The sequence below is a fragment of the Argiope bruennichi genome, chromosome 1 (genome assembly GCF_947563725.1).
Source record: "Argiope bruennichi chromosome 1, qqArgBrue1.1, whole genome shotgun sequence".
Classification (NCBI taxonomy): Eukaryota; Metazoa; Arthropoda; class Arachnida; order Araneae; family Araneidae; genus Argiope; species Argiope bruennichi.
The window spans coordinates 5,440,917-5,468,326 of record NC_079151.1 but is presented as its reverse complement, the minus strand read 5'-3'; the positions used below and the strand labels follow the sequence as shown (position 1 = coordinate 5,468,326).

Here is a 27,410-nt window from a genome sequence, read left to right as displayed (position 1 = left end):
TCCTTAATTATTGCTCATCCGATGGAATATTTTGAAATTATTTATTTCCAGATGCCACTCATTCAGTTTCATGCCATTCTTTTAAAATGATTAACAACTTAAGAGGGGAAATGAATTTTTGGGGACTGTTTAAAAGCATCTCGTACATTGTGTCATTTTTCGAGAAGCTGCGATAGTTCAAAAATATTTTGTAGTACAAATATTCTCCTTTTAATACAAATGGTTATATAAAGAGCGTTTTACAAATGATATTGTATAAAAAATTATTCTAAAGAATAATAATTGTAAATATATCGCATGCATTTTAAAATAATTCCAGAAGAAAAATAGCTTTTTTTAAAGATTTTCTTATTCATTGCAGAGAATTTTATAGTTATTTCTTTCAATAAAAGGCCTAAAAATGATCTTCATTCCCATGCAACGAAATAGGCTTTCATTACTATGTAATATGTGTTGCGATTTGTCTTACAGTGCTGTTTCGGTGAATGATGCCTCGAAGCCAAGACATTATCAAGTCAACACGGCCTGAGTTCGATTCAATGCAAATCAGCCTAAATTTAAAGCCTGTTTAAATATTAAGAATTTTGAGGAAAACCCCAAAAATTTGCAGAAATTTTATCTTGATGTGTTTTGTCCTGCATCACGTGGTGATAGATTGTAAAATTTAGACCGTAGCCTCAAGTGGAATTTTAAAATTGGCGCGTATATGACAATAGAGATCTCTGCTTCAGTATGGAGGAAACCACTTTTATTTCGGAAATGCAAAATGACAGCTATTTCCTGTGGTTTTCTAAACAAAATTTACATCTGGCATACGTTCTCATGCTCATTTTTTTTTATCAATATAGGATATTGCCATTAGAAATATTCAAGTTATTGTAATCGCAAATATTTAAAGACCCTATGTGAAAATGTTAGATATAATCTATTTTTTAAGATATTCCAAATATTTTTAAATTTCTTTTAAAATAATGTTAGAACCACCAAGTAGCTGTATTAGCAGATTACTCCAATATTTGAAAAAAAAATCTTTGGAATTCCATTTTTATTGAAATTTTTTTCTTCTCTTAAAATTTATTACCAATGGAGCATTATTATGGATTGAGTTTCAGCACCTCAAATCATTCGACTGTCCATTTCTTTCCATCTTCTCACGATCAATAAGCTATTGAAGAACATTCCAAACCGAGGTGTAAAAAAATTCCATCGCATTCGGTGCATCAATTAAGTGCGCAATTAACAAGTTCTCCGGCTCGTAATTGTGCGCTGCAACAAATGTTTCGGATGCTGGTAATTATCGGAGCGAAGAAAATGCAATTAGCGTTCTCCTAAAAACGCAGAGCCGGCAGTGAGCGGGAATGTGCCCTCTGCAAGCTCGCAAATCATGCAAATGCAATCCCTCTTTGCAGTTAAAATCCTGCAAGCAACTGAAGCGTCTCCCGCCAAGAATATGAAAATTGCACCTACATTGGAAAAAATGAGTGAGATAATTTTGGCCCCGTTTTTATTTTCCGTCTTCTTTATGAGATACAACAGCTAGAAACAACCTAGTCGGACGAAAGATCAATCAAATGAGTAAAGATGCACATGAAACCAGCCGTCTCTCCAAAGTTTTCGCGCATACTCTCTAATAAAGTAAAATTTGTGCTTCAGACGAGTTTTTTTCCCACTTGATTGAAATCCCGTTTGCGTATTCAAATCCTTGCGCTTTTGAGTTATTCGCGGTCACACGCTTTGAAAGTACAACCGACAGGCGTTCAAACTCTTGTCGGAATTGGATCAATACTAGATAAGTGTCTGCACTATAGATATTAAATCAGCACACCGAATTTCATCCATCTAGCTCTCTTATAACTGAAAGAAATCCACAGGTGAGTCAATTAAAGGAATTGTATTAGCTTGGTTGCCAAATAAATAAGATCGTAAAGAACGTATATATAAATTCTATAAATAAAAAAATATCGGAACTCTTAGCCAAATAAAATTGTTCAGGTACCTATCAGTTCCATTAAACTCACTTAATTATAAAATCACCGAAAGTATGAAATTCACTCTAGATGAAGTTGAATTGCATGTAGTCAGCCCAGCTGTTCTATCAAAGTTAAGAAGCCATGATTCTGCTCAAGCATAAAATGCGTCTGCTGATCAAAAGAACCAACTTCTGTCCTTCACTCGTTGGTATTTGTCACTATTATTCGATGGGATAATGGCTTTCGCTATTTTTCAGATCAAATGCCAGTTTTGTAAATAACTTCTATCCGTTGAACCATGTAATGTAAGCATTATAAGTTTTTTTTAATGATAAAATAAGTAGAAATGTATTTGTTTAATATTAGGGGAGAGCACGGAAGAAAATAAAAAAAAAAAAGGAATGAAGTGGTTCATTTTGAAATCCCGTGAAAAAACAGTTTTAATTTAATTTTTAGCATAAAAATGGTGGAACGTCAACTTTCGTGTCATATATATATATATATATATATATATATATATATATATATATATATATATATATATATATATATTCTCACAGTCCAAACTTGTTTACTCTGATTATACTAGGATTTGCAAATAAAGATATTTTCTAAGCAAATAATAGAGTTGAAAATGAGAAGATGGATGATGTATTCGAATTCAAAAAGATTTTCCACTGCTTACCATGTAAATAATTTTGTGTAACCAACAAAGGCTACTCTGAACCGCCCCAAAACATTCAGATTAATATGAATAAATGGAATGCCGTGACAGCATTCGCAAGAATTAAGGCTGAGTCGTAAGGACCATCATCGGCCACCATACGATCCCTCTCATAGGAGGCACGTCCCGTCAATGGTAAGGGGTAGTCATCCCACACCATTTCTGCATCCACCAAGGTAGTCAGAACAAACCACTAAGCAGGAAGCTTCTCATCCCAACTTTTGAAGCGCCTCCCTGGAGATGAAATAAATTTGTGTAAAAATTTCTGTTATAATGTTTTGAATTACTTTTTTAAAGTTTTTAAAGATAAGAAAAACAACACAAGAATTGTAGGACACTAAAAACGTGATGAACGCAGAAACAAAAACAAAATATCTCTTATGCTGAGAGGTAATTCTTTGGGGAAAAAATTGATTCTTCAAAAAATCAAATATATACAAAAGGAGTACAATATTCAAATTTGATGAACATTTTGAATTTTTTTTTTTTTTTGAGTTATTAAATATGACCCAATTCTCTACTTGATACCTTGGAAAGGACCATACTTGCACGAACCTCACAAAATGACTTATCGTAAGAGCTTAGTGAAAATTGCATTCATTTCAAATACCTTGAGCAAGGTTTGAGTTAGAAGAAAACTCGTAATATGGCTGTGAATTTCTTGAAACTTAATTGTCATATTTCCAACCGCTGATTCATCTGGAAAAGATCTTACATCCTTAAAAGAATTAAGAATCCTCTCTGGAAATGTTTTAAAAGAACTTAGAATTTCAAGTTCAGCGTGCACTGCTTATAGCCCTGAAATTGTTGAATTCGATATTGGGGCGCAGTCAGTTATTTATTTATAATACACTGGAATATTAATCAACCATTTAAATGTTACATTTCACTCTAAAAATCCGATAAAACAATAATTTATATTTGCTTATTACCTTACGTAGCGTATCATGATGCTTCTACTCACGTCTAAAGAAATCTAACATTTATTGTTGTCAAGAAATTCATCACTTTAGTCATTTTTATATTTACATCTTAAAAATAAATAGATGAAACATATTTTTGCAACGTTGCTATGATAAGAAAAAGTAATTTAACATTTAAATGTTAAGTAAAAATTATTGCTGTAATTAAATAAACTTATTTATTAAAATAAAAGAGACCTCAGGAAATACATTGCCTTAGGCGGAAAGATGCCGAAATCTGCCGCTGTATAAGATATCGAATCCATTCTTTCCCAACAGCAGAACTGAAATTCCAGTGTCAAAGTATCCCGCAGTTAATAATGCAATTTTCCAACAATAAGAATAAGAAATCAGTAATAAACTTAAATTATAGTTTGATAAAAAAAATACTTTTAAATCTATTTATTATTTGAAAAATATATTTTAAAATATTTTTTTCTATGTTTTTCAGTTTTTTATGTTTCAATTTTTAGGGTTCGAGCTATTATTATTTTTTTCAATTTCAGTTTTCAGCATTGAAATGCCACATTCTAATTACATAATATTTATAAAAGATCATGGGAAAATTTTTTATTTCATGAAAAGGGTCAACTGGTTCTTGTTTATATATTATTCATAAAGCATTAATTCTTTTCTTATATTTATAATATTGTTAAAAAGTATTTTAAAAATGGCCTAAATTTGGCCTTTTTATTGTAATTTAAAGCACAGCGATAATCTTGCAAATGAATACATATTTTAAGTTTACTATTAATATTTTTGTAATGAATTTTCTCATCGAATAAAATTCGAGACCTAATTTTACATAATTAATTTTAAAATTCTCGAAGAGGAGCTAATCTATAAACTATTTTAATTGGTTTATTTTAAAAACTTTAATTGCATTACAATTTTTAAATTTAATTTAAAATTTTACATTTTAATTTTTTATTAGAATTAATGCATTTTTCTGAAAGTGATTACTCTGTTTTAATTGATATCTGTGATTACTTAACGAAATGAGATACTTCAAATATATGAAAAAAAGTATTCTACAATTAATTTCAGGTAATTGAAAATAACTGCATCATTATTTTTATTATGATATCTAAGGATATATTAAAGATCTGAATTTGGTATCAATCTTCTGTTTAATATTCCTTTTTAGAATTCCATTCATTTATACATAAATGAGCGCCTCTAAAAAATTATCATTAACTTATCATTAACACTTAACTTATCATTATTATTATCATTAACAACAATCAAAAGTAAGCAAATCATCACCAGAATTTCATTGAATATTTCTACAGCTGTACCTATTGATTTCTTAGAGTAGTTAATTAATGCAGCTGCAAAATATTATTAGAAATGTCCTGGAGCTGATTCGCAGTGCCTTCGAAAAGAACATTCAATTAAAATGATATGAAAGAAATCAAGAAATAGGGCTCTAATAGAAAGTTTAATCGAATGCTGTCGTCAGTTGTGTAATAGTTATGATTTGTCCACGGAAATGCATATCTCCCAAAACATAGTTATATTAATTATATTAGAAACTTTTTTTTGGCGTCCAGCCGGTTCGCCAGTATTAATGCTAGCTAAAATGATCAATTAATATTTTATGTAACTTGTTCTCATAATAGGTTTTTGAGCAAAATATTTTTAAGCTCCAAATTTTGAGAGTCATATTATTCACTTATACTATTATGGAGGCGTTAAGCCGTTCTGATCATTGTATTACGCATCTCTCTCTCTCATTTTCTATAAAGCCCGTAAAATTCAATTTTAAATGAAACTGGAAATAATGAAACTTCATTTAATATAAAGGCGTATTTTAGTGAATCCCAGCATGTATTTTAGAAATAAATATGTGAAGTGAAAGCAGAGTCGTTAGGCATTGAAGTCTTATATGCACTATAGAACAATTTTCATAATTTATAATATCTCAAAAAATAATCACAATTATTCAACAAAAATTTCACGGATTCAATGAAAAATTCAGTTTTTAGTTTTATTTTCAAAAGGGTTTAAATGATGTCAATAATAATATATTTTCGGCTTATAAATTTACTTCAAAAATTATGAAATTTAAATTTTAGACAGTCCTTTGGTCCTAAGGAATTATATTCTGCAAAATATTCTTGACATTTCAACTTTTAAAAAAAATAAACAAACGTATCTATTTTCTGCGTTTAAATCTGATCGATTTATTAATATTACAATATTAGAACAATCAAAATTTTTATAATCTAGGCCAATCACTTTTTAGAAACTCTGAGAGATGACTGGCTTCTTTGAGACGGTCGAGGAAGTTAACTATAATTATTCGTTTTTATAAAATATTGATGTTGAAATTTTCATAAATCGGTCATATTTCGTTACTGATTCAATTGACTCTCTGCAACTCTTTTATTTAAAATATTAGCGTGATAAGAATATTTTGTTACATAGGACTCACAAGATATGTAAAAATTTAATATTCGTAATTCATCAGCATTTATTGACTCACATTTTTAAAATATAATTATTTATTTCATTTAGACCATTTGTTAACAGATGTATGTCTGTTACTAAAGGTTTACAAATTAGCTGTTTGGCTCCAATTAGAATAGATATTAAACCATATTTGCCTTAAATAAAACTATTTAATTGAATTAGTAATATAAGTATTATGAAAGATCATAGAAAACGTTTCCTTGCATTTACTTTTCAAAAAAAATCATGTTTCATATTTATTTCATTTCATACAGACACGTGCTGAAAAGTACAATTTTATATATTTAATTTGGAATGATAATTGACTTATTTTTTAATTTGAGCTTTTGTCAATATGATGGTAACGCGTTGATAAAAGTTAGTTTTTTTCCCATTAACGTGCAACATGTTAGTATAGACTAAATGTTATTTGTATTTTGCGCGAAATAAATTGTTGAAAAATATGAATAAATGATTTTTTTAATTTATTAAATAGAGAAATTTAATCTGTTTGTTAAAATATTGGTATCATTGAAAAGATTATTTTTTGAACTTCTGTATGATATAAAAATCAATTTTGTGCTGTTATATTTTCGGAAGTTATAGCTAAAACACCAAACTTTCGCTTAATTTTAATTAATTAAAATTCTAATTAAAAATTCCAAAAATCGCTCTGAGGGGCACCTTCCTGGCCAACAAGTATATACGTGCCAAATTTGGTAGCTTTATGTAGAATGGTCTGGAATGTAAAGTGCCAACACACACACACATTGAGCTTTATTATAAATACAGATGACCTTTTCATTGATATCAATTTCATTGCCTTAGAATTCTTCTCTTCATTTCAATAGTATTTTTTAATTTAATTTGATGCACGACATGTTTTTAAAAGCTGTGATGGATCATCCATCCAAATATTCAACCTCTTTCTGTTGCCAGTGTCATTAACTCCTTGATAGGATTTCCACTTTTATTTCGTAGCATTTGCCGTAAATGATTTGATTTCATTCATGTTTTTCGGTAGCATCAAAGATTAAGATTGAATGTTTTTTAAATGCATTCCTTAAATAATTTAACAGACCGAAGTCGATGATTCGGGCGAGCGAAGTAATCGAGCTGATGTTAATTAATACCGCATTTTGCAGTCGTTCAAATTTCATCACATTTGAATATCCGGCATTAGATCTTCAATAATTTTGTCCTGTATGATTCGTTCAATTTTACTTTGGAGACAGCAACTATTTCTCAACAATAATACCCGAAATAATTTTGCTAAAAAAGCATTTTCCATTTTCTTTTATGCGATCATCCATTATTTATAGAATTTAAGAAAAATTTACATGCACGGAAATTTCAGGTATTTAAAATCATTGAATTTATTATCAAGAAAATGAATGAAGCTAATTAAAAATTAAATAATATAGCAGTTACTATTCATGAAAATTTTAACTTTATTGGAATGTCATTACTAAAAATCGGAGTGCATAAGTGCATATCTTCAGAAAGTCCTCAAGGATTATCGCGCCAAAAAGCATAATCCAACCAGTGGAAGTGGTTTTCCCAAAACTTTCCCGCATTCTCTCTAATACTCTCAGAGAACACCTCAGATGGCATTAAAGTGCGAAATATCAACTTTAGGCGTGTATTTGTTATTTTTACTGCATCACGTTTCAATTCGGTGAGTTATTTGGCAAGTAATCGCAGCCATGCGTTAATAGTATCCATAAATGAAATGGGTGTTTTAGACATGTTTCTCTCAACCGATTGAAACAAAAAATGGACACAAAACTGCACACTGTCACAAAATCTAATACAAAATTTGATTTATTTAAGTCATTGCATTTTCAAACCATTGTGTTTACGTATTTTTGAAAGTTTAGACGAACAGATGTTCAAACCCGTTGTTGGATTTGGCTCAAAATTTAACACGCGTCTACACTATAGATGTTAAATCTGTGCACCGTGAAGCGGTGAACTCCCCTTAGGTATGCATCGCTTTAACGCAATCGCAGATTAACTGGCCGAACTGAAAACTAAACCATTCCACTGGGAAACTAGCTCATTTAAGATCTAAAATATAATAAATATATATATAATATAATAAATAAATATAAATAAAATAAAATATATTAAGATTATAAAATAAATGTCACCTTTCATTGCATTTTAATATTCTCATTCTAAATATATAAGCAAAAACACTCAGATCCTCCACATAATTTCTTGACCAAAATAAAGCGTCTCCTAAATAGAGAAACTTTTCCAAATCATTCAAAAAAACTCTTTTCTGAAATTGGAGCAAAGACTGGGCTTTGACAGAATCGGAAAGGAATCCTGGCTTGTAAAAAATTTGAAAGCCTCCGTAGAATGTCGGTTCTGTTTTAAAGAACGGACTCCATTGAATACACAAGAGTAAATAAACAGTTAAATGACATAACGCACCGGGTTTTGTGGAGTATCGACAAATCGATCGTCATATTCGGAAACCAAATATAACCGGATTCGCGTGGAAACTAGAAGACAAAAGTTTAACCGAAATAAAATCCACCGTCAAATAAACCTCGGCTGTATTCTCTAACCAGAATGATTGCCCGTGGTTCATAAATTCAGTTAGTAGTTATTGAGCTCGAGTTTAAACTCCTAAATCGAACGACATAACAAACAATATGAAGATAATAAATTATATTTGATCAGTTAAGCATTCTACGTTCTTTTGCTTGTTTTGTTTCAATCTTCTGAAAACTGGAAATTACTGATCACTCAGTTCTTTAAATGTATTAATAATCTTCTTTTTTCCTCAAACGTCACTTGATTTCTTTTCTTTCTCTAAATTTTATCGAGTCTTTGCATCCATCTCAGAAAATTATTTCACTAAACGTCTTTAATAATCTTTATTGCCTTAGCGGGCTGTTTCAGATTTAACGCAATGTTTGAAATATTGTCTTCTAGTCGCTTTCAGTGACCAACTTATTCCCTGGGCTACTGATTTTGTTCAATTTCATACATAATTTGGTATTTACAATTCCCTTAGGAAAGTCATTTTAAGCTTCAAATTGTAATGGACATTTAAGGCCTTGCTTTTTAGTAGCCCTGCACCTGTTCTGCTCATTAACTGCTTGAATGCCCTAATGGAGAAAATTAAAATAGTGCGGCTCATTTTACATCCAGTAGTACGCAGGTTAAATTAAAACTTGCCTATAAAAAGAATTCAGATAAACAACTAATATCTTTCATTTCTTTCATTACTTACTCTCTCGCAGAGTACACTATATTTGCAATCTAATGTTATTTGTTTCGAATTCGTGGTGCATTTTATCCTTAAAATTCTTAATTATTTTGCCACGGAAAACGGTTGACTCGGGAAAGCTGCTCACTGGCTACACAGAATAACGGTTAATTACTGGGCAGAAATGGACCCCTTAAACAGGTCTTCAGAGCTAGCAACTATTTTTTTTTATCTAAAATATTGTGTAAAAACAAGAAAAAGTTTATAAATGATAAAAGCTTTTATAATTTGTATTATCTTATTATATTCGTAATTTCTCACCTTAAAATTGAGATCTGCTCAACAGCAAATGAACATTTCAGTCTACCGAATATTTTTCTTGCATTGTCACAGCTGTTTATAGAATAAAATATTTTTTCAGAATTTCTTATTTTCTCTTGATATAAATCGAAATTTTAAATTAATAAAAAATCAATTGATAATTTAATTCTCGAAATTTTTAAATATTGCATTATCATCAGGATCACAAAATTGTACAAAATTTCGGAGCTCTCACCCCTGCTCAACCCCCCCCCCGATTATTTTAAATTTATTCACATCATAAATAAAAATTAAAAATATGTGTGCCATCATTAATATTGAAAATATGAGCATATGTTTGTACTCAAAACATATGTGCAATAAACAAAATGCTAAAATGGAAGCCCTTTTTTCAATCACACTTTTAAGTTATCGAATAAAAACTGTACTATCCCATATAATATATCACTAAAGGTGCATGTTTCAAAAATAGAACACATCAGAAAGAGAATAACGAATCTGCTGCAGAATTCCATCTTTACAAGAAAAAAAGAAAAGGAGACTTAAACTGTGCACTTTTCTTTGTTTTAATTTCAATCCTTAAAGTTAAATACTCAAGAAAATAAGAAATAATAAAAATAAGAAATTTCTTAATAAATAAGTAAACTTAAGAGAAAAGAAATAAAGCTACGTACACCCCCCCCCTTCCTTCTATTTCAATCCTGAAAGTTAAATATTCCTTTTAAAGAAAATGACTGAATTAAATATTTTTTATTACTTCTCTCTTAAAATGTCTTTTCTATTTAAAATTGTTATTTATTTCAGTGATCAATATGGCCTTCGAAATCGTCTGCCACTTCGAGTTCTTCTAAACATTCTCATACACGGCGATACTTACGCATATTCCGGCCACTTTCACTCAAACCGAAACATTAAGATTTTAGACGCGTCTTTGAAAACTATATTTTGCTTTATTCAATTAGCTATTTCGAGAAAGCATAAAATTTCGTCTTAATAGCTAAAAATTCCAAATTAAAATTTATTTCAGCGAAAAAAAAATAAGAATTCGAAAATAATAAAATGGAAGCATTCTATGCCGTACAAAACATAAACAAAAAAAATGGCATGTTTTTAAACTATGTATGACTTCCACCCTGAATTCCGGAAAATAACACTATTTAATTATTCATGAATTATTTCTTCACTATTTATTTTTGCAATAAATTTTCCTCTTTTTTTTTCCTGTCTGAAACGGGAAAAGACCATTGAAAGGAGAAAGGAAAGAAACACAAACGAATATATTTGCATGTATTTCTTTGGAATGTGAAATGAGAATTCTTGCTTTAAGTTATGCAAGAACTTTCGCCATTTCTTTCTTCATTTTTTTTATTTTCGGGCAAAACTCGCAGAATTTATTTTGTAGCGAATTCTTTTCAATTTTTTACTTACCTCCCCACTCCTCTCACCGATTTTATAATCAGATGGCATTTCTTTAAAAAAGAAAAAAAATGACCCCCCCCACTCCTTTAATTTCTCATTTCGGAATATATTGTAATCATAAATCTCACTATTTTCTTGAATGTATCTTCAGTGCTGCAGTCATTTATTACCCTCAAGAAATGTGCGGTTTTAAAAGTTCGGGAATCTGCGGCAATTTTATGTAATTTTCCCCTTAAGCTGATCGCTTCTTTATGCTACTCTTTGTGTTACCGGTTGAATATGAAGTTGTTTCAATAAAAAATTATACTCTTTTCATTTTCTTGTTTAAAATTTCACAGTTACATGTTCTTGAAAAAATCTTTAAATCATCCATTTGATTTATTGGTGAATTTCCAGATCAGTCCAGAAGCTGAAATATTTTGAAAATTAGGACATCCCCCTTCTAAAAATTATATATCTCTTTTGATAATTAAAAAAAGTGGTAAATTAGATAAATAAAATTTGATCTTTTCACCACATTTTGGATATCTTATTTTGATTAGGCTTGGTTAAGTTATATAAAAGTCCCGTTTTAAAGCAACACTAGTGTTATTTTGAGATGGTCCTCGTAATTTTTAATCATGGTCAGATGATGAGGTCGACATCTGGACTGGTCCCAGAAAGATCCCCCCACTCTCCAAGCTTCCATGCCACACTAGAGGGAGATCGTTGGGCCCCAATGGGTTTAACGTGCACCAGATCCACTTGTTCTTCGGTGGAATCGAGTCTCTAGCCTGAAACCCTCGGCTTACGAAGCCGAGACCTTACCACCTGGACACTGCGGGCCCATTACCTAATTTTGAAGGAGATTCACAAAAAATACATATTAACGAGAAAAGAAACTCGATGGATGCAATTTTGCATGTGGTTTTATCAGCAAAATTAACATTTGGAACCATAATCCATCTGTTTCTGTTAACTTTTGTTCTTGTGCATATAAAAACAATAAAAATATAACGAATCAGATGCATTAGATTTATTATGTCATTTACATGAAAAATTTTAGGTAGAATGTCAGATTAGATAAAATAAACATAATTGTTTCAGTTTAAATTATGTGCAAACCCATTTCCATTCGTCTCTGCAGATGCTTTATTTTGAAAGCACAAATGTCTAAATGTTTATACAGCGCCCTATTTTTTCTGATTGCAACTTTTTCTTCCGTTCATTCTCAGTTTCTCGTATACGAAGTACAGAGAAAGTATTTTGATCGAATTTGAGATTTTGATGAATCTTCACGTTCGAGATCTCCCTGAATTCAAAAAACACATTTTTGGCTCTGTGCTTGCCTGCCTATCCCCGAAAGAGGCAACTAAAAAATGATCTGTGCTCGATGAATGAAATTTGGTATACAATCTTCACATAAAATTTGTAGATTTCTATTGAAATTTGCTGAAAATATATTCAGAAATCTGTCTATCTGTCCGGCTGCTCGAATATAAGTTGAGGAGATATTTGCATTAACTGATCGAATATAAATTAATTAAAATACAAAACGAAGAGAGCTCGATCGATAAAATTCGATACACATCTATAGTGTAGACACTAAATTTGAGCCCAATTCAGAAAGTGTCTGTCTGTCTGTACTTTTCGAAGCGTGCAAACGCGATAACTCCAAAACGTAATGACTTACATATATATCAAATCTGGTATGAGATTCTTGTGACTGCAAAGTACTACAGTAATCTACTACAGCACTTTCTAGTAGACTGCACTTTGTTGTTCTGTGCCAAATTCGACAAAACTCAAACGGTTCCGTTTTTTGAATGCTATTAACCGCATGCCAAGGATGACACGACATATTCAGTAAAAATTCCAAATCCATGCCAAAGGTTGGTATTTCGTAACTATAGTTCGCTAAAGCCATTCAAGGTGTTCTCTGGAATAGCACCATTTTTGAGCGAGGAATTTACATCCCTCCTGCTGGTTTTATGATGGGGTATCGGAAAATATTTCCTCCTCAGCTTGTGTTCTGGTTCCCATCCTTAGAGCAAATAAGACGCCGAAATGTTTTTATCACCCTCTTCTCTTGATTGCATCATCGCGTCTCCGATGGCTGGGCGATTTGCTAATAAGGCGAAGCAAAAATAGTGGGAAATAAGCCGAAGTGCTCTTTTTAAGAGGCATCTATAAAATGGATATAGAACGTCATCTAACCAATATTTTGACAGCAATCTAAATGTTCATTAGCGCCAGTAAGGTAAAATAACAGATTCCTCCAAGAACCAACTATCGAATCAAGATATTTATTGCTTAATAATTTCTACTTAATATAACTGTTTTATGCCTGTAAAAGAGGAAGTTTAATAATCGATTTTCCAAAGCACTATAATATTAAAATCTTGAACAAAGATATAATCTCGATGACAATATGATATTTTAATATTTTCAGAGTTTGGTGATCTGTTAATCGATTCATTTAAATATATTATTATTCTGTACAAGAGATGCCACCTTGTAATGCAAATGATAAAGAAATCAATATCCGGATTCCTTAAAATATGTAATAATAAATTACAAGTTAAAGTAGAAAAGGATTAAAATAAAAAAGAGGTATTTTTATTGCATTAATAAAAACATCTCTTTAAAAAAATTTCTGACTCAATTTATTTCTCTTTGGATTTCCATGAAGGTGGAGGTTTATATGCTCCATGTAAGGTTACCTTTTTGAGTTGTAGTTAGTAAATTCGAAAAGGAAGATTGTCTAAATAAAACAATAGCTGGAAAAGGAATTCTTGAACAGACTTTATTGTATTTCTTTTAGTAAACAAGCACATATATATTTGCGTATATATTATGACTGCCGAAAATATTAATAATAAATGCTTGAAAAGTCATTCGACATAGATATGAAACTAAAATTAGAACCGAAATCAGTTCACTTGCTAAGATAGAGGTGAGGGGTGGGGGATATTTTTCGCAAGCATAACAGCTCAATGGGGCTGATATCGGAAATTGAAACTCTCAAGTCCTCCCTATCTCTCCACGACTCGGCGCACAAACCTTCTGCTATAATGGAACAGTTTTTGAGAAGAAATGGATGAGAGAAACGGGACTCCGTTAAAGGCAACTCTACTATCAATAGAGGGAAATGAGTGTGTGTTTTAATGTCTCAATTGGTTTGACTCAGAGTACCAAATCCGGCTCACACATATTTTGCAAAACTTCAGAGTTATTTTTTTGCGTTAAAATATTATTTAATTAAAATTTAAAGAAAATTTTGTTTAATACAATAATTTAAAAAACATCGTTCAAAAATAATTTTGGGGTCAATTAAAATTCAAAAAATTATCTTTTGAATGATATTTATGAAATTGCTGAGCCATTTTTTCTGAATTTTGACATTTTTTTTAATTGCAGTATTTTTTTTTTTTTAAATCGCGGTAAAATTCAAAGCATGTATAAAATTGCAGTTCCGCACCAGGTGGCACAATCTCATATATGAAGGTTGTTTTCTCCTCTTCACTTGTATATATGGAAGGAATAAATTACTTCTCTTCTGCCTTATAGGGGCGCATTAGTGTGAATTTTTTATTCTTCTTGCAGTGTAGCATTCATTCCCTCGAATCAGTCATCGGACCGTTTAGAAACGTTGTCCGTTTATTTGTTTCTCTATTGCATACAAAGCGTCTTCACTGTTTTGTTAAATATTTAGTAGCTTCATTTTATTCCATATAAGAAAGGTTCTACTTATTTTCTGAGCAATATGGATTAGGAATGAAGAATGAAATTAGAAAATCGTTCAAGACAATGAGAAGACAGATCACCCGCTCAGAGTAGTGATCCTAATGTCATTGTGATATGCACAACAAACATAACAAGCGCAGGAGAAAGAAATAACAAGGTTTTTGTGTCTGTCGCAATAGGAGGCTCAAAAGAACTTGCTGAGGGAATTATGAATAAATTATCTAAAAAGAAGACATAACCCATTAACCGCTGGTGTTGCGTTGACGCAACGGTGAATATAAATAAATATAAAAAAATAACGATTAAACAAATTTTTGAATTAATTACAGTTTTATGTTAAAGAGTAGCACTACTAACAAATCAATGAAAAAATTGACTTAAATAAATTATTTTACACCTAATAATCGATGTTTTACTTTAAGCACTTTTTTTGTTCAAATTTCCAAACTCATTTTTTCTTAGAAAAAATAAAAATTAAAAACAAATTCGGGTTTGGTTGTGAAATACATAAGCCAAGGTCACTCTTTGTCAGTACATTCCACATAGCAGGTGTTTCTATGGGGGAGGAGGGGAAACTAAAAACAGGTGTTGCGTTCGCGCAACGTCAGCGGAAAGGGGGGTACTGTTATCCTTCTGGAAAGATTTCATTTCAGTACTGTGCGCCTTATTGGTAGCAACCTTTTTTTATCCTCTGTGGTCTAAAATGCGTAGAATAAGATATCTTACGTTAGAAGACGCTTTGGAAAAAATTTTCAAACAAAATTTCGATAACGAAAATGCAGCTGAGATCGATGTTGTTGTCGTACCTGTAGAAACAGCAGATGCTAGTGATGAAGAAGGTAATGAAAATATTTTAAATAACAATAATGAAGTTTTACCTAGAACTACTGCAGGGGAATTTGAAGTTCATATAAAGAAAAAATTAGATCCTCATAAAAGTTCTGCTAAAAAAAAAAACGGAAAAAGGAAGAATTACGATGAACAAGAAAGAAACCAATTCATAGGCCTCAACGAAAAAATGAAGAAAAAGCTTCAATTGATCGTATCAAATAAATCATAAAAGATAAAACTAGTGCAGATATTTTTAATCTTTTTTTTTTTTTTTTTTCCAATAAGAAGAAAACAAAAAGATACTTGTTCTTCGGTGGAACAACAACACTGTTGTGACAAAAGGGTCAACATTTGGAAAAATCGAACCACTAAAAAATGTTTCTCAATAATCCAAAAATCAGAAGAAGAAAATATCAGTAGCCCAACCTCACTGCATTGAGCAATATAATCAGAAAATAGGTGGTGTAGATTTGTGTGACAATTGTGTTTCCAATTACAGAATTAGGGATCCGTGGCAAAAGATGGTGGTGGCCGATATTTTCAAATTTCATCGATGTTGCACTAACAAATGCTTGGAGAATATCAAGATTTTCTGAAGAAGAAAATAAAAAGTCGCTGTTGGATTTTAGGTGAGAGTTTGTGCTTCATTTGTTACAGATGCCCTTGTTTAGTGAGATAAATAAGAAAACATCAGCTATAGGACGTCCGAGCAAATTCAGCCTTACAAAACCAATATCCGAAGGACATTTTATTGTTAAGTCTACAGACAGTAGAAGACTACGTTGCAAGCATTTCCACATCCAAACTATTTATCGTTTCAATGTTTGTGAAGTTGCTTTACACCACAATTGTAGTGAAGCATATCATACTTGAAATTTATATCACCTTATTCTTACATAATAAGCTTGTCAACTACGTTTATTTGTTAGTTTTTAATAAATTAAAATTTTCAAAGAAGTGTTTTGACTATTTTACACCCTTTAATAAGCTGACAAAAATTTCTAGTTTTTAAAAACGTGAAGAAAATGCGGCGTAGTGCTCGGTGATAACGATCAACATTCGTACTTCTTTTCCGCTGACGTTGCGCAACACCCTATATTTTTAAAGATAAGTGCAATTTCCTTATTTTTACATTAAATTACTATTATAAGTGGTCAAAATAATAACTTGTATTGTTTGCATCAAAAACAATTAATGATTTTGAGTTTTGGCGTTTAATGGGTTAATTGAAGTTAAGCATTACCGATATACTCGGCTTATCTCTGAAGACAGCTAGTACAATATTTTCATGCTTTCAGGAACAGATTGAAAATTGCAGTGAATATATACAGTTCGATACCCACTACAGCGAACATTTCTACTTGGCGCACACTAATATTGCCTACGTAGAAGATAATTGCCGAATCAGGTTTTGCCCTTCTCACCTGGCTGATCATGCTTTAGAAGACTAAAACAGTCAGAAAATGGGCCTTATGTTGCTTTAAACTAGATATTGATCCAGCTAAATGAAACTCGCGTTAAGAAAGCATTGTAATGATGGCTTGAGGGAGATGAGGAAAAGTGAACAGATGTATTGTTCTCATTTTCTGATAAGATATCAGGACGAACTGATATTGGACAAAAAATATATTCCAATTTCCTTACAATTTCACAAAAACAGAAAGCATTGGCATTAAATCCATATGCGTTTACTTTAGACACAATTTTGGTAACATTGGTATATACATTTCTTGCTGTATTCTCGTCCAAAGTAGCGACTGTTCCCGTATGAAATGTAGCTGACACAATTGCTAAGTAAGCAGTTGCAGAGAAACGGGCAAATTGTCTTGAACGCCTGGGAAAAGAGTCACTTACCCACAACTAAAAATAGGAGCATCTGTAGACTTTAATATGCCTTCTAAAGTATATGACTCATTTCTCGCGTTTTGACCTACGTTTATCTGTCCTATAAGGTAAGCAAAACATTACTATTTTATATTCAACCCCTTGAGAAATGTTAGGGCACTCCACTTGAATGAAATACTAATCTGTCGATTTTAGATTAACGACATTTTTAGTCTGAAATTTTCCTCATATAAGTGAAGACTGCTTTTAGCTTCCGTACAAGAATGTGACAACATATCATTGGAAGCTGGAGAAACTCTGAATTTCTTGGTATATACTAGGATTTTTTTTTCTCTAAGAGATTGAATTTCATTTTAAGAAATGAACAATATCAAGAGAAAGCAGTCTGAAAGCTCTGTGATGCCAGATAATTGTCCTTTCATTTAATACTTGATGCAGTAAAATATGTAGCCGTCTTAATATTCAAATGCTTCCGAAAACAAGAATCCAACCATTATAGCGGAAAAAAACCTGAAATATTTTAATCCCTGTTTCTTCGTCTTTAGAAATTTTTTAATAACAAAGTGAATGCTTCCACCTGCTAACGAACCTATACGCGAAACTTCATTTAAATATATCATGAGAAGTGGAATTGTATAAGATTCAAACTAACAAATAAACGGATATTCATTATATTTTTTAGTAGTGTATCTACTTAAATACTTACTTCTTAGAACAATGGCAGTTATAGTCATAAAAATGGTGTCTATGAATGATGAAATACTTAAGCGATGAGCTCATTTAAAGAGCCACTTGGAGGGAAACTCTACATTTAGTGTTCCTGTCTCGAAACATTATACGATTGAGGGGAAAGTTGTTGAGCAATATCGATTTCGTACAGAAAAGTACTTCGTACACGTTAATGCTAAGTGCATTTAAGTATCGCATTTATCGTTACGCATTTACGTACTGTGATAAGACGAGACACTTTTTAAAAGAAGAAACAAAGAAAAAAAGAAAAGGCAAGAAACCTTCATTCTCTCAATTCAAACTGCTCTCCACCTTCTATAATACAGATTTGCACTGGTATTTGACATTGCACACTTTTTATATCATTTGACGCTCAAAAGTTCAGTAATGTTCATGGAAAAATCCCATTTACCTGCTGTTTGGGTTATTGCCTCAGGAAAAAGTACCATGTGATTATTTATTTATTTATTTCCAATAAATTAATATTTTCTTCATGCCTTGTGATGTCACAATCTCGGGAAATACGAAATATGCATTTTAATCATTCTGTTATTCTAAAGAGTTAATCAATCTCTCCAATTAAAGTTGGGGGTGGTCATGACATGGAGCACTTCTTGTTATAAATAATGTATTACTTCTGTATGGCCTATTGCATTTAATATTAGAAATCCACTGAAATGTCTAGCACTTTTCCCCGACCAAAAAGACATCACCGCACTTGTTTAATTCGCTGTTTAAGACCGCTTCTCCATGTTTGGTGCATGTTCTCTTTAGCCTCCTAGTAGATACAAGCAACCGCAGTAGAAAATCCGTTCAAGCTCAGAAAAAGATAGCAGAATGTTAGAGGATTATTCGAAAAGATCCATTTTGATCTTTGTTTTAGCCATTGATAAACTCTTTGCTGTTTTGTTCTTTATTGTGCTATAAATATTACTGATATTAGATTTTCATTCAATATTTCATAATTAAATTAGCATACTTTAAACTGCGTCATTGAATGAAAGCTTATTTTCTCTTTCTTGATATCAGGCTGTCCGTCAGACCGCTGCGACATCCTAGAAGAGGCGGACGAGATCACGGAGGTGAATGGAAGGGTGCTGGACAATTGGCTGCTTTGTGACATTGCCGACTACCTGCAAAGGGTGAGTTTCCTCCACCATCTATCATCACGAACTATCAGGAACCGCATTATTTAGGAATGATGTAAGATAGTCATCTCTGGGCTATAGATGGACATTTCCCCGTGAAAGGGAGCGTCTTACAGGTGGTTATTAAAACAGTAGAAACACAACACATGTGAATAAAATTGACATTTGAGAATGCGCTTCATAAGCATTAAAATATAATTTTTTTTAATACAAAAAATATATATTGTGGTTGTATGAGATAGATTTAGTGAAGTTGCATACTTCTTGTATTTTTGTCAAAAGCTAAAATGTCAGTCTTCACAGACTTTTAGTGAGGCCAGATGGTAGGAGTCCGACTCGTTTGTGACTGAAACATCTTAGCTTTCAGGCGCTTGTTGAGGTACGGTATGTGAACTACAAACAGCGGTCAAGACAAGCTCAATAAAATAAAATAGTGAACGGGAAGAGAAACTGAAAAAAAAAAGAAAGAAAGAAAGAAAGAAACAGATTGGTACTGAAACGGATTTCAATGTCTAAGAAGAGAACAAAAATGGCCGCAGAGCTCAATCAGCATCTGAATTCTCCAGTGTCAATAATTACAATTAGGAGGCACCTTCATAAATAGAACATTTACAGCAGAACAGTAATTCCCAAACCACTTGTCACGGTCATGCCAAACGTCTTTTACAGTGGTGCCAAATCGATTGATAAGTGGAAGACGTGCTCTATCATCAGATGTATCATCTTTCCCCACAGCAGGAAGGGAAGACACCTATACGGGAATATGATTAGTAAAGATTTTCATCATTAATTATAATTAATAAGATAATTATTATTAAAAAAGATTTTTGCATTTGTTCGTGGTGTTTCCATTATTTTGATAACCTCCTGTACCTTTGTATTAAGTGCACAGTTTGTTCAAATATTTCATTAAGAATACTGACATTTTGATTGGCTTTCTAATGCATTAAATACTCCTACCACAACGCATTAAAGACTGTTTGTCGGAACTTTGTCAGCTTTCCTCACATAGTAATTTGAATAAATACAAAAGCATATTAATTCACATAAGTGAAATTTTTAATATTGAGGAAAATTTGTTTTTAAAAATTACAACAAACGCAGGCTCGCTCATTGTTATTTCTAGACCGTGCTAGAATTTACCAATATACTATATTTTTACCGGCATTATCAACATATTTTGTCATCATTTTGTTGTTGGCTCTAATTATATTGCCATTCCAACCTGCACTGAATATCTGTTATCTTTGTTTTCTAGTGCATCCATTCGAGAACAATATGCCTCCGCATCAGACCCAAGAAATCTCAAGAAAAAGGTATGTCCGTTGTTTACTTCTGGCTGATAGCGGTTATCGGAGAGCGTTTCCTCTTGCAACATTGATGAATGCGTTCACTTGCAGCCGTGCCTTATCTGCCTCGCGCATTAAAGAGCTCTTTTGGTAGAAACCTTAAAAGCGAAGCTTTTTTAACAGAAGTGGCCCGGGATAAACAATGATGATCAAATGCATAATGGATGGAAGTCAAGAATAGCCGGAGAGGAAAACCTATTTGAGTGTACTTTCTTAGGGTCACTTTCCTCGTAATCATATGGAAGGGAGAAACAGTACGACTCGTAAATTTTTTTCATTCTATTGGAGATTTTGATGCCCGGTCGTCAAATGTTTAGCCTTTTTTTATTATTTATTTGCATTTTTTCTGGTTTTTTTTTTTTTTTTTTTTTGTCATCTCGTTTACGAAATGTGGAAAGTGATACTATGAAAAATTCAACATACACTAACTCGAGAATCTGAATAAGTTCGAAATTGCAGAAGGGAAAAGGTCTTTTGGGAATGATATCGCGACAGCTCAAGATCTGAGATGACTGAATTGTTGAGATTAATTTTTTGAGTGCCCTTCATACCAAAACTGCTTCATTTGGATGGAATCTGCCATAGAAACGCTTCCCCACGAAAAAGTGAACGGTTAAGGACGGGAAGAATTTTTGAAAAAATGTTCGAAAATAATTATCTTATTAATTATTATAATTAATTGGGGGAAGCTTTTTTTTTTATTAAAAAGAAGTATAAAACCAAAATCTTCCAGTTTATAGGAAGATTTATCAAATGCCGTGCTTAAAATTTTGTAGATAGCTTAAGAAATATATTATATTGTTCCTGAATTAAGAAATAAGCTGCATCTCTATTCATTCTTTAAATATTCGGCTCCGACTGATAAAAAACACGAAATTTTGAATTTTTTTCACATTGTGAAGCATTAAAATAACTATAAAATGTTTTTAAATGATTAGATTGCTTATTTTCGTGTTCAGGAAATAAACAATTATTACCCCAAATTTGAACAAAAAATTATGCATTAGGTTTTAATTTATGAGGTTTCTCGAAAGAAAATTCTGCTATATTCTATACTTGAAAAAATAAGCAGCATTTAAAGATACGAAATAGTTACTAACCTTAACTCAAGAAAGTAACGAACAAGAAGGAAAAAATTTCAGATGTACCTTCGAAAACCGAATCGAATCTTCCATAAACAGAGAATTTCTATAAATCAAACTTTTATCAAGATTCATGGATTTTCAGTTTTTGTATGTCGATTGAAATTTACGGATACAGATCTAAAATTTTCTGCGAAGTAATTATGCATATCTGTTGCAGTTCAAAAGGCCCACAGGTTTTATTTTTAAGAAGGACTATAACTGAGATAAAATAAAATGATTTACTGATTTTAATTACATTAGAAATTAGAGGTCAGAAATGATTGCCGATGAGTCATCTGCTATTCTTTATTTCCGTTCTAAGAATCTCTTTCTTGTAGCTTAGATCGAACTTCTTAAAATTCATCATTTCATTTGATTTTTTAAAAAAAAAGCTTTCCGTTAAAAATCTCCTTTCACTTAACATACATACATGTATTTACAAATGTGTGCACTTTTAATTCTATAATTCTGAAAAAATTAACTGTGTATATATACATTTTGTAAGTTAACTTTTAATAAAAGTTCATGAAAGCAAGGCATTTTAATAGTATGAATATTTTAATCATTTTAATAGTCCACGAAATGTAATAAAATATACAAAACTGTACAACAAATCGCATTAGTTATAATAAGAAATATTAAATGTGATTCAAAAAGCGGTTAGCAATTGTCCTTCGGTATTTCCGCCTGATTTGAAAGGTTTGGAGTCTAGAGCACGTTTTAATGTGAATAACACACACACCAACTTTCATTTAGCTCGCATTTTGCGTTTCTTAATTTACACATCATTGAAATGACGAGTAGTGAACTCTTTGATAGAATTGTTGCAAAATGTAAAACACATCTTCAATTTTGATGCTGAAACTGTTTGCCGAATTTTATCCATCTTGGTCGTCGTATTTTATATATTATGTGTTATACTAAAATAGGTTTCATCTAAAACTTAATAAAATATCTTTAATTTTAGTGTTAAGAGCGCGCCTCAAGTTTCATTCCTGCAGCTCGTAGTGCTTCCGAGTTTTCGTACTCACGGATAAACCGACAGGTTGAGAAAAATCCAAAAGTACATTCTTCGGATTCAAGAAGGTTCAAAACTCAGAAATACATCAAATATTTTGATGGTTTACAACATTTTCTCTTTCAGTACTTTATGTATGGTGAAGTCGTGACTTCCAGCACACATTTACATTACAGCTGTTACGCCGATTCCATTGTTATAAAAGTATTCGCCACTATTTGTATATATAAATTTCAAAATACTTCGGTTCCATCCACTGAACTGGAACTCTCAAAAATTGAGAATGGGCGATTCATTTTATTTTTCCAGCGAAGCTAATTTTTCGGAATGAATGTATCTTTTTTGGCGATTAATCGCGCATTCACGATCATCGAGGAATTCTTCGGCCATTCTGAAGATGAAGGGAAGAGTTTCATCATCTTTGGCATATTTCCGGTTTTTCTTAACCTTTGACAAGTTTTATAGATTATAGCTGAAGACAAAAGAGCAAACGCCTCTTCACATTACTGAAGTAAGTACCGGGTGTAACGATTAATAAGTTCTTCGCTTGATCGCAGTCTCAAAAGTGACGTTGCGAGGACAGTACCTGTGAAAAAACAGCTGTTTCTAATTTACGTCACATTGCGTTTATGTGATAAACATGTCTAGTTTCTAACAAAAAAATAAAGAGCATGTACGGAACGTACTGCTTTTCTTTTTCAATCAAAAGTCTAAGACAAGTTGTCGGATTATCTTTGAGGAAATTTATGGTGGCAAAGTTTTAACTCAAAACATGAGTATATGCAGGTTTAGATGATTTAAGAATGGTGATTCCAATCCTTTGTATTTGTGGCATCAGAAGGTATTTTGATGTACCATGAACTTCTCAAATCAGTTTGAACAGTGAGTGCGGTTCCCAGCCCTTAGAGAATGGCATTCATTGCTCATCAAATTGAACCATTCGTTGATCAAAAAGCGTCCAGATTAGGCTTCTAGAAACAGAGAAGTAACACTACAATAAACATCAAAGACATCATTTCATGTCTTCGAACTTTTGCCCCACCCACCCTTATCACCAGACTTGGCCTCCTCGGACTACCACTTGTTTTCCTCTATGTCCCATACATTTTCCTGACAACACCGATAATTATCAAACTGTCTAGAAAGGGTTTGCTTATTAAATTACCACAAAATGAGAAAACTTTTTCTTGGAAGGCAACTACTGTTTGAAGAACAGACAGGTAAAATGTATAGCTAGCAATGATACATATTTTATATAAAATATGTCTCATTGTTAGCCATACTAAATAACAGCTATACGTGATAACAATTAATTAATTATTATGTAGAACATCAGTATTTAGATTAACTTCATTTTGCTCATTTAGATAAATGCAAATTTAGAATTTAGAATTCTACAATAGTATTGAATTTTTAATTAAATGTAAAGCGCCTCTTGAAAATTTTAATCAAAATATTCAGAGACGCTTTTTACAGAGTAACCATATATGCAAAAAGAAATGAAAACATTTTTTAAAAATATTTTTCATTATCTATACATAGTATAAAATGAATCTTCTGTATGTTGGAACCACAAAAACTCGAGAAATAGTTAACGGATATTGAAGATATTTATACCATTTTGTAGAGCATTTATTGGGGAAGGTTTTAGTACATTAAAGTCATATCAAAATAAAAAAAGGAGTTTTATAATTGCGATTTTAATTATTCCGCGCATGCACGAAAATCTCAAACTGCGCATGTGCAAATAGCAAGAGCTATGGTATGCATATGCGATACATTTCTTTCTTTACGTCTGATTTTAAACAGCGATTCAAATTTCATTATGGCCAAAAGAAGGAGATCCAACCACAAAATCTCGAGAAATAGTTAACGGATATTGGAGATGTTTTTAGTATCAAAATAAAAAAATAAAAAAAGGAGTTTTATAATTGCGATTTTAATTATTCCGTGCATGAGAGAAAACCTCAAACTGCGCATGTGCAAATAGAAAGAGCTGTGGTATGCATAGGAGATACATTTCTTTGTTTACCTCTGTTTGTTAATCAATCCCGTCCGAACAGCTGAACGGAATTGGATGAAATTTAGCACAGAGATAGATTATAGTCTGGAATAGGGCATAGGCTACTATTTATTTCGGTTAATTTTTTTATTAATTAAAAACTAACTTTCCCGCCAAAAATCTTTTCATTTCCCCACCGCCAAATGAGTAAGGCTTCAGTCTTTTTTTCCCCCTCACTCTAAAGAGGTTAGACTTAACATTTTTTCGACCTATTATTTCAAATGATTCTGTTTATTTTTTTAGTGTTTGATGCATTTAAAATTAAACATTGTTATTTAATCGATCTTTCGGACTCATACTTTTAAATTAAAATAAAACAGAATAAAGGAAATTAAAAATTTCAAATCTGCATGGCTTTACCCCAACTGGCCTAGAAAATTCACGCATTTGCGTTACTCAAATTGGCGTTGAAAATTCACGCATGCACAGTTTGTTCTTATTGTTGACAACTGCATTTTCATTTTAATTAAAAGTTTAAAAATTATGTGTATTATACTGTTGCAGCTATCTTAATCGATAAATAAAATAGACGATTTTTAAAAAATACGGACTTGATTTGAATCTTCTGCTAGCCCAACTCCGCAGGGACCGCAATATAGCTCTTGCTATAGCTTCCTCGGACATTGTTGCAACTTTGCTTAATGGTGGCTGGACGGCACATTCCGTTTTCAAACTGCCGCTTAATCTTGCAAGCAAAGATACCCCAACACTGCAACATCATCAAAAACAGCGTCCAGGGAGTCCTTTTGCAGGAGTGCAAGTTAATAGTATGGGACAATGTCACACAAGCATGCAGAAGAGTCGTTAAACCGCAGCCTGAAGGACAACCGCAGCAACCAGGCGATAATGGGCGGCGTTGTCGTTTTGCTCACAATAACCAGTTTGCAATTTTAGTGAGCACTTGCGGACTATCAAACCCCCTCCAGCTGTGGGATAAATACAAGGACGCTTTATCAGAAGATACCATGCATAAGCTGGATGTCACTCACAATGACCTAATCATTAACGGAACTTAAGTATCGATTGAGGGGCAAGATGCCTAAGTCAGCTCTCATATATATATATGTTACGGCCAAAGCCCGAAATACGGCCAGTTCGCCAATCGGCCGGCCAATTCGCGAACTGGCCGTATTTCGGGCTTTGGCCGTAACATATACATCAAAATTTCCACGTGAACGAAGTCGCAGGTAATAGTGGTGTATTATAAAATTACTTATTTTATTTATAAATTGTTATTATAAATATGAAGGAATCTTGAAATTAATTTTCGCTCTTATCCAAATAAAATCAGATATATGATAAAAAAAATTAAATTACAATATTCGATTAATAAAAAACGAAGTTTCTGAAGTATTATAATAGTATATGATAATAGAAAATAGACACGCGCATAAAATTACAAAATTCTAGCGCATAATAATAATAGCACACAAAGAATGAGAACAAAAAATCAGTTAGAAAAACCCTATTTTTACAAATTCGAAACAATTCAATAATTGTGTATGAAAGTACTAACTCCCTCGGCATCCAAACATTTCGATATCCTGCTATTAAAGGTAGTACCATAGAGGGTAGGAACCATCACAAAAACGTGGAATGAAGAGCGTTGTCACGTGTCATCCCAGCCTTGACAATGGACTTTCGTGGAATCGTCCTCTCTGCTTTATGTGCATTTGGTCGGAATGCCTTTCGCTGGGCCTATTGTCTCGGCGATGCGTCACAGGCACTTATGAACAAATCTGGATTCCGAGGGGGTCAGGTTTTTGTAGATTGTCCGACAGGCCGTTCACTTCCCGTCATTTGCGACGGCAGTTGCAGGCTTTGATTGTTATGAGGGATAACAAATCGGTGTTAGAGACAGGATATTAAACTGCTGCTAGAATTGGTTGAGCTGAGGAATTCTTTAGCGGCACTTATCGCAAACATGTTTTTACTAAAATCCATCACGTGCTCATAAACAACATCGAAAACCCCTAGGAATACTGTGTTGAATATTTCCTTTTTTAAAAGGTCAGATTTACATTTACATTTACACGGCATTATTACATTTACAAACCTTTTTAAATCCGGTTACAAAAGAAACACTTTCTGAATCTGTTTGTGAACCTATGAGGATAATGCAAACGCAGAGACCAACAAGAAAGAGATTTGGTGCATTATCGTCCTCCTTACCGAGTTAATACCACATTTTAGAAGAAGGCAACGACGGTCATTATGTTTGTTTATCGATCTCAGCTCGTTTATATGAGCAGCGTGATTCAAAGCTGAGATAAGCTAAATAGATGTAATTTGATATATATTTTCCTCTACAGAACTAAAGATATGTTTATAAATTTTATACCAAAAGTTTAACTACCTGTCGATTTACTTATTCGTGAATCTATGAATGTGAGAACTCAAAATCGCAATAAGCTAGATAAATGAAATGAGCTATTTGATGGTGCTAATATTAAAATTGTAATCTTATATTAAATTATGAAAAAAATAATTAAAAGAAGGCAA

General features: G+C 32.2%; 1 protein-coding gene across 1 annotated transcript in view; it reads left to right on the top strand.

Annotated features, from left to right (window-relative positions):
* LOC129960822 (protein PALS1-like) overlaps nt 1-27,410 on the top strand; it is a 190,862-nt gene that overhangs the window by 48,072 nt on the left and 115,380 nt on the right. Inside the window, exons 2-3 of the mRNA XM_056074524.1 lie at nt 19,237-19,349; nt 20,614-20,671. Coding sequence (XP_055930499.1) covers nt 19,237-19,349; nt 20,614-20,671 — 171 coding nt within the window. The remainder of the gene's footprint in view (nt 1-19,236; nt 19,350-20,613; nt 20,672-27,410) is intronic.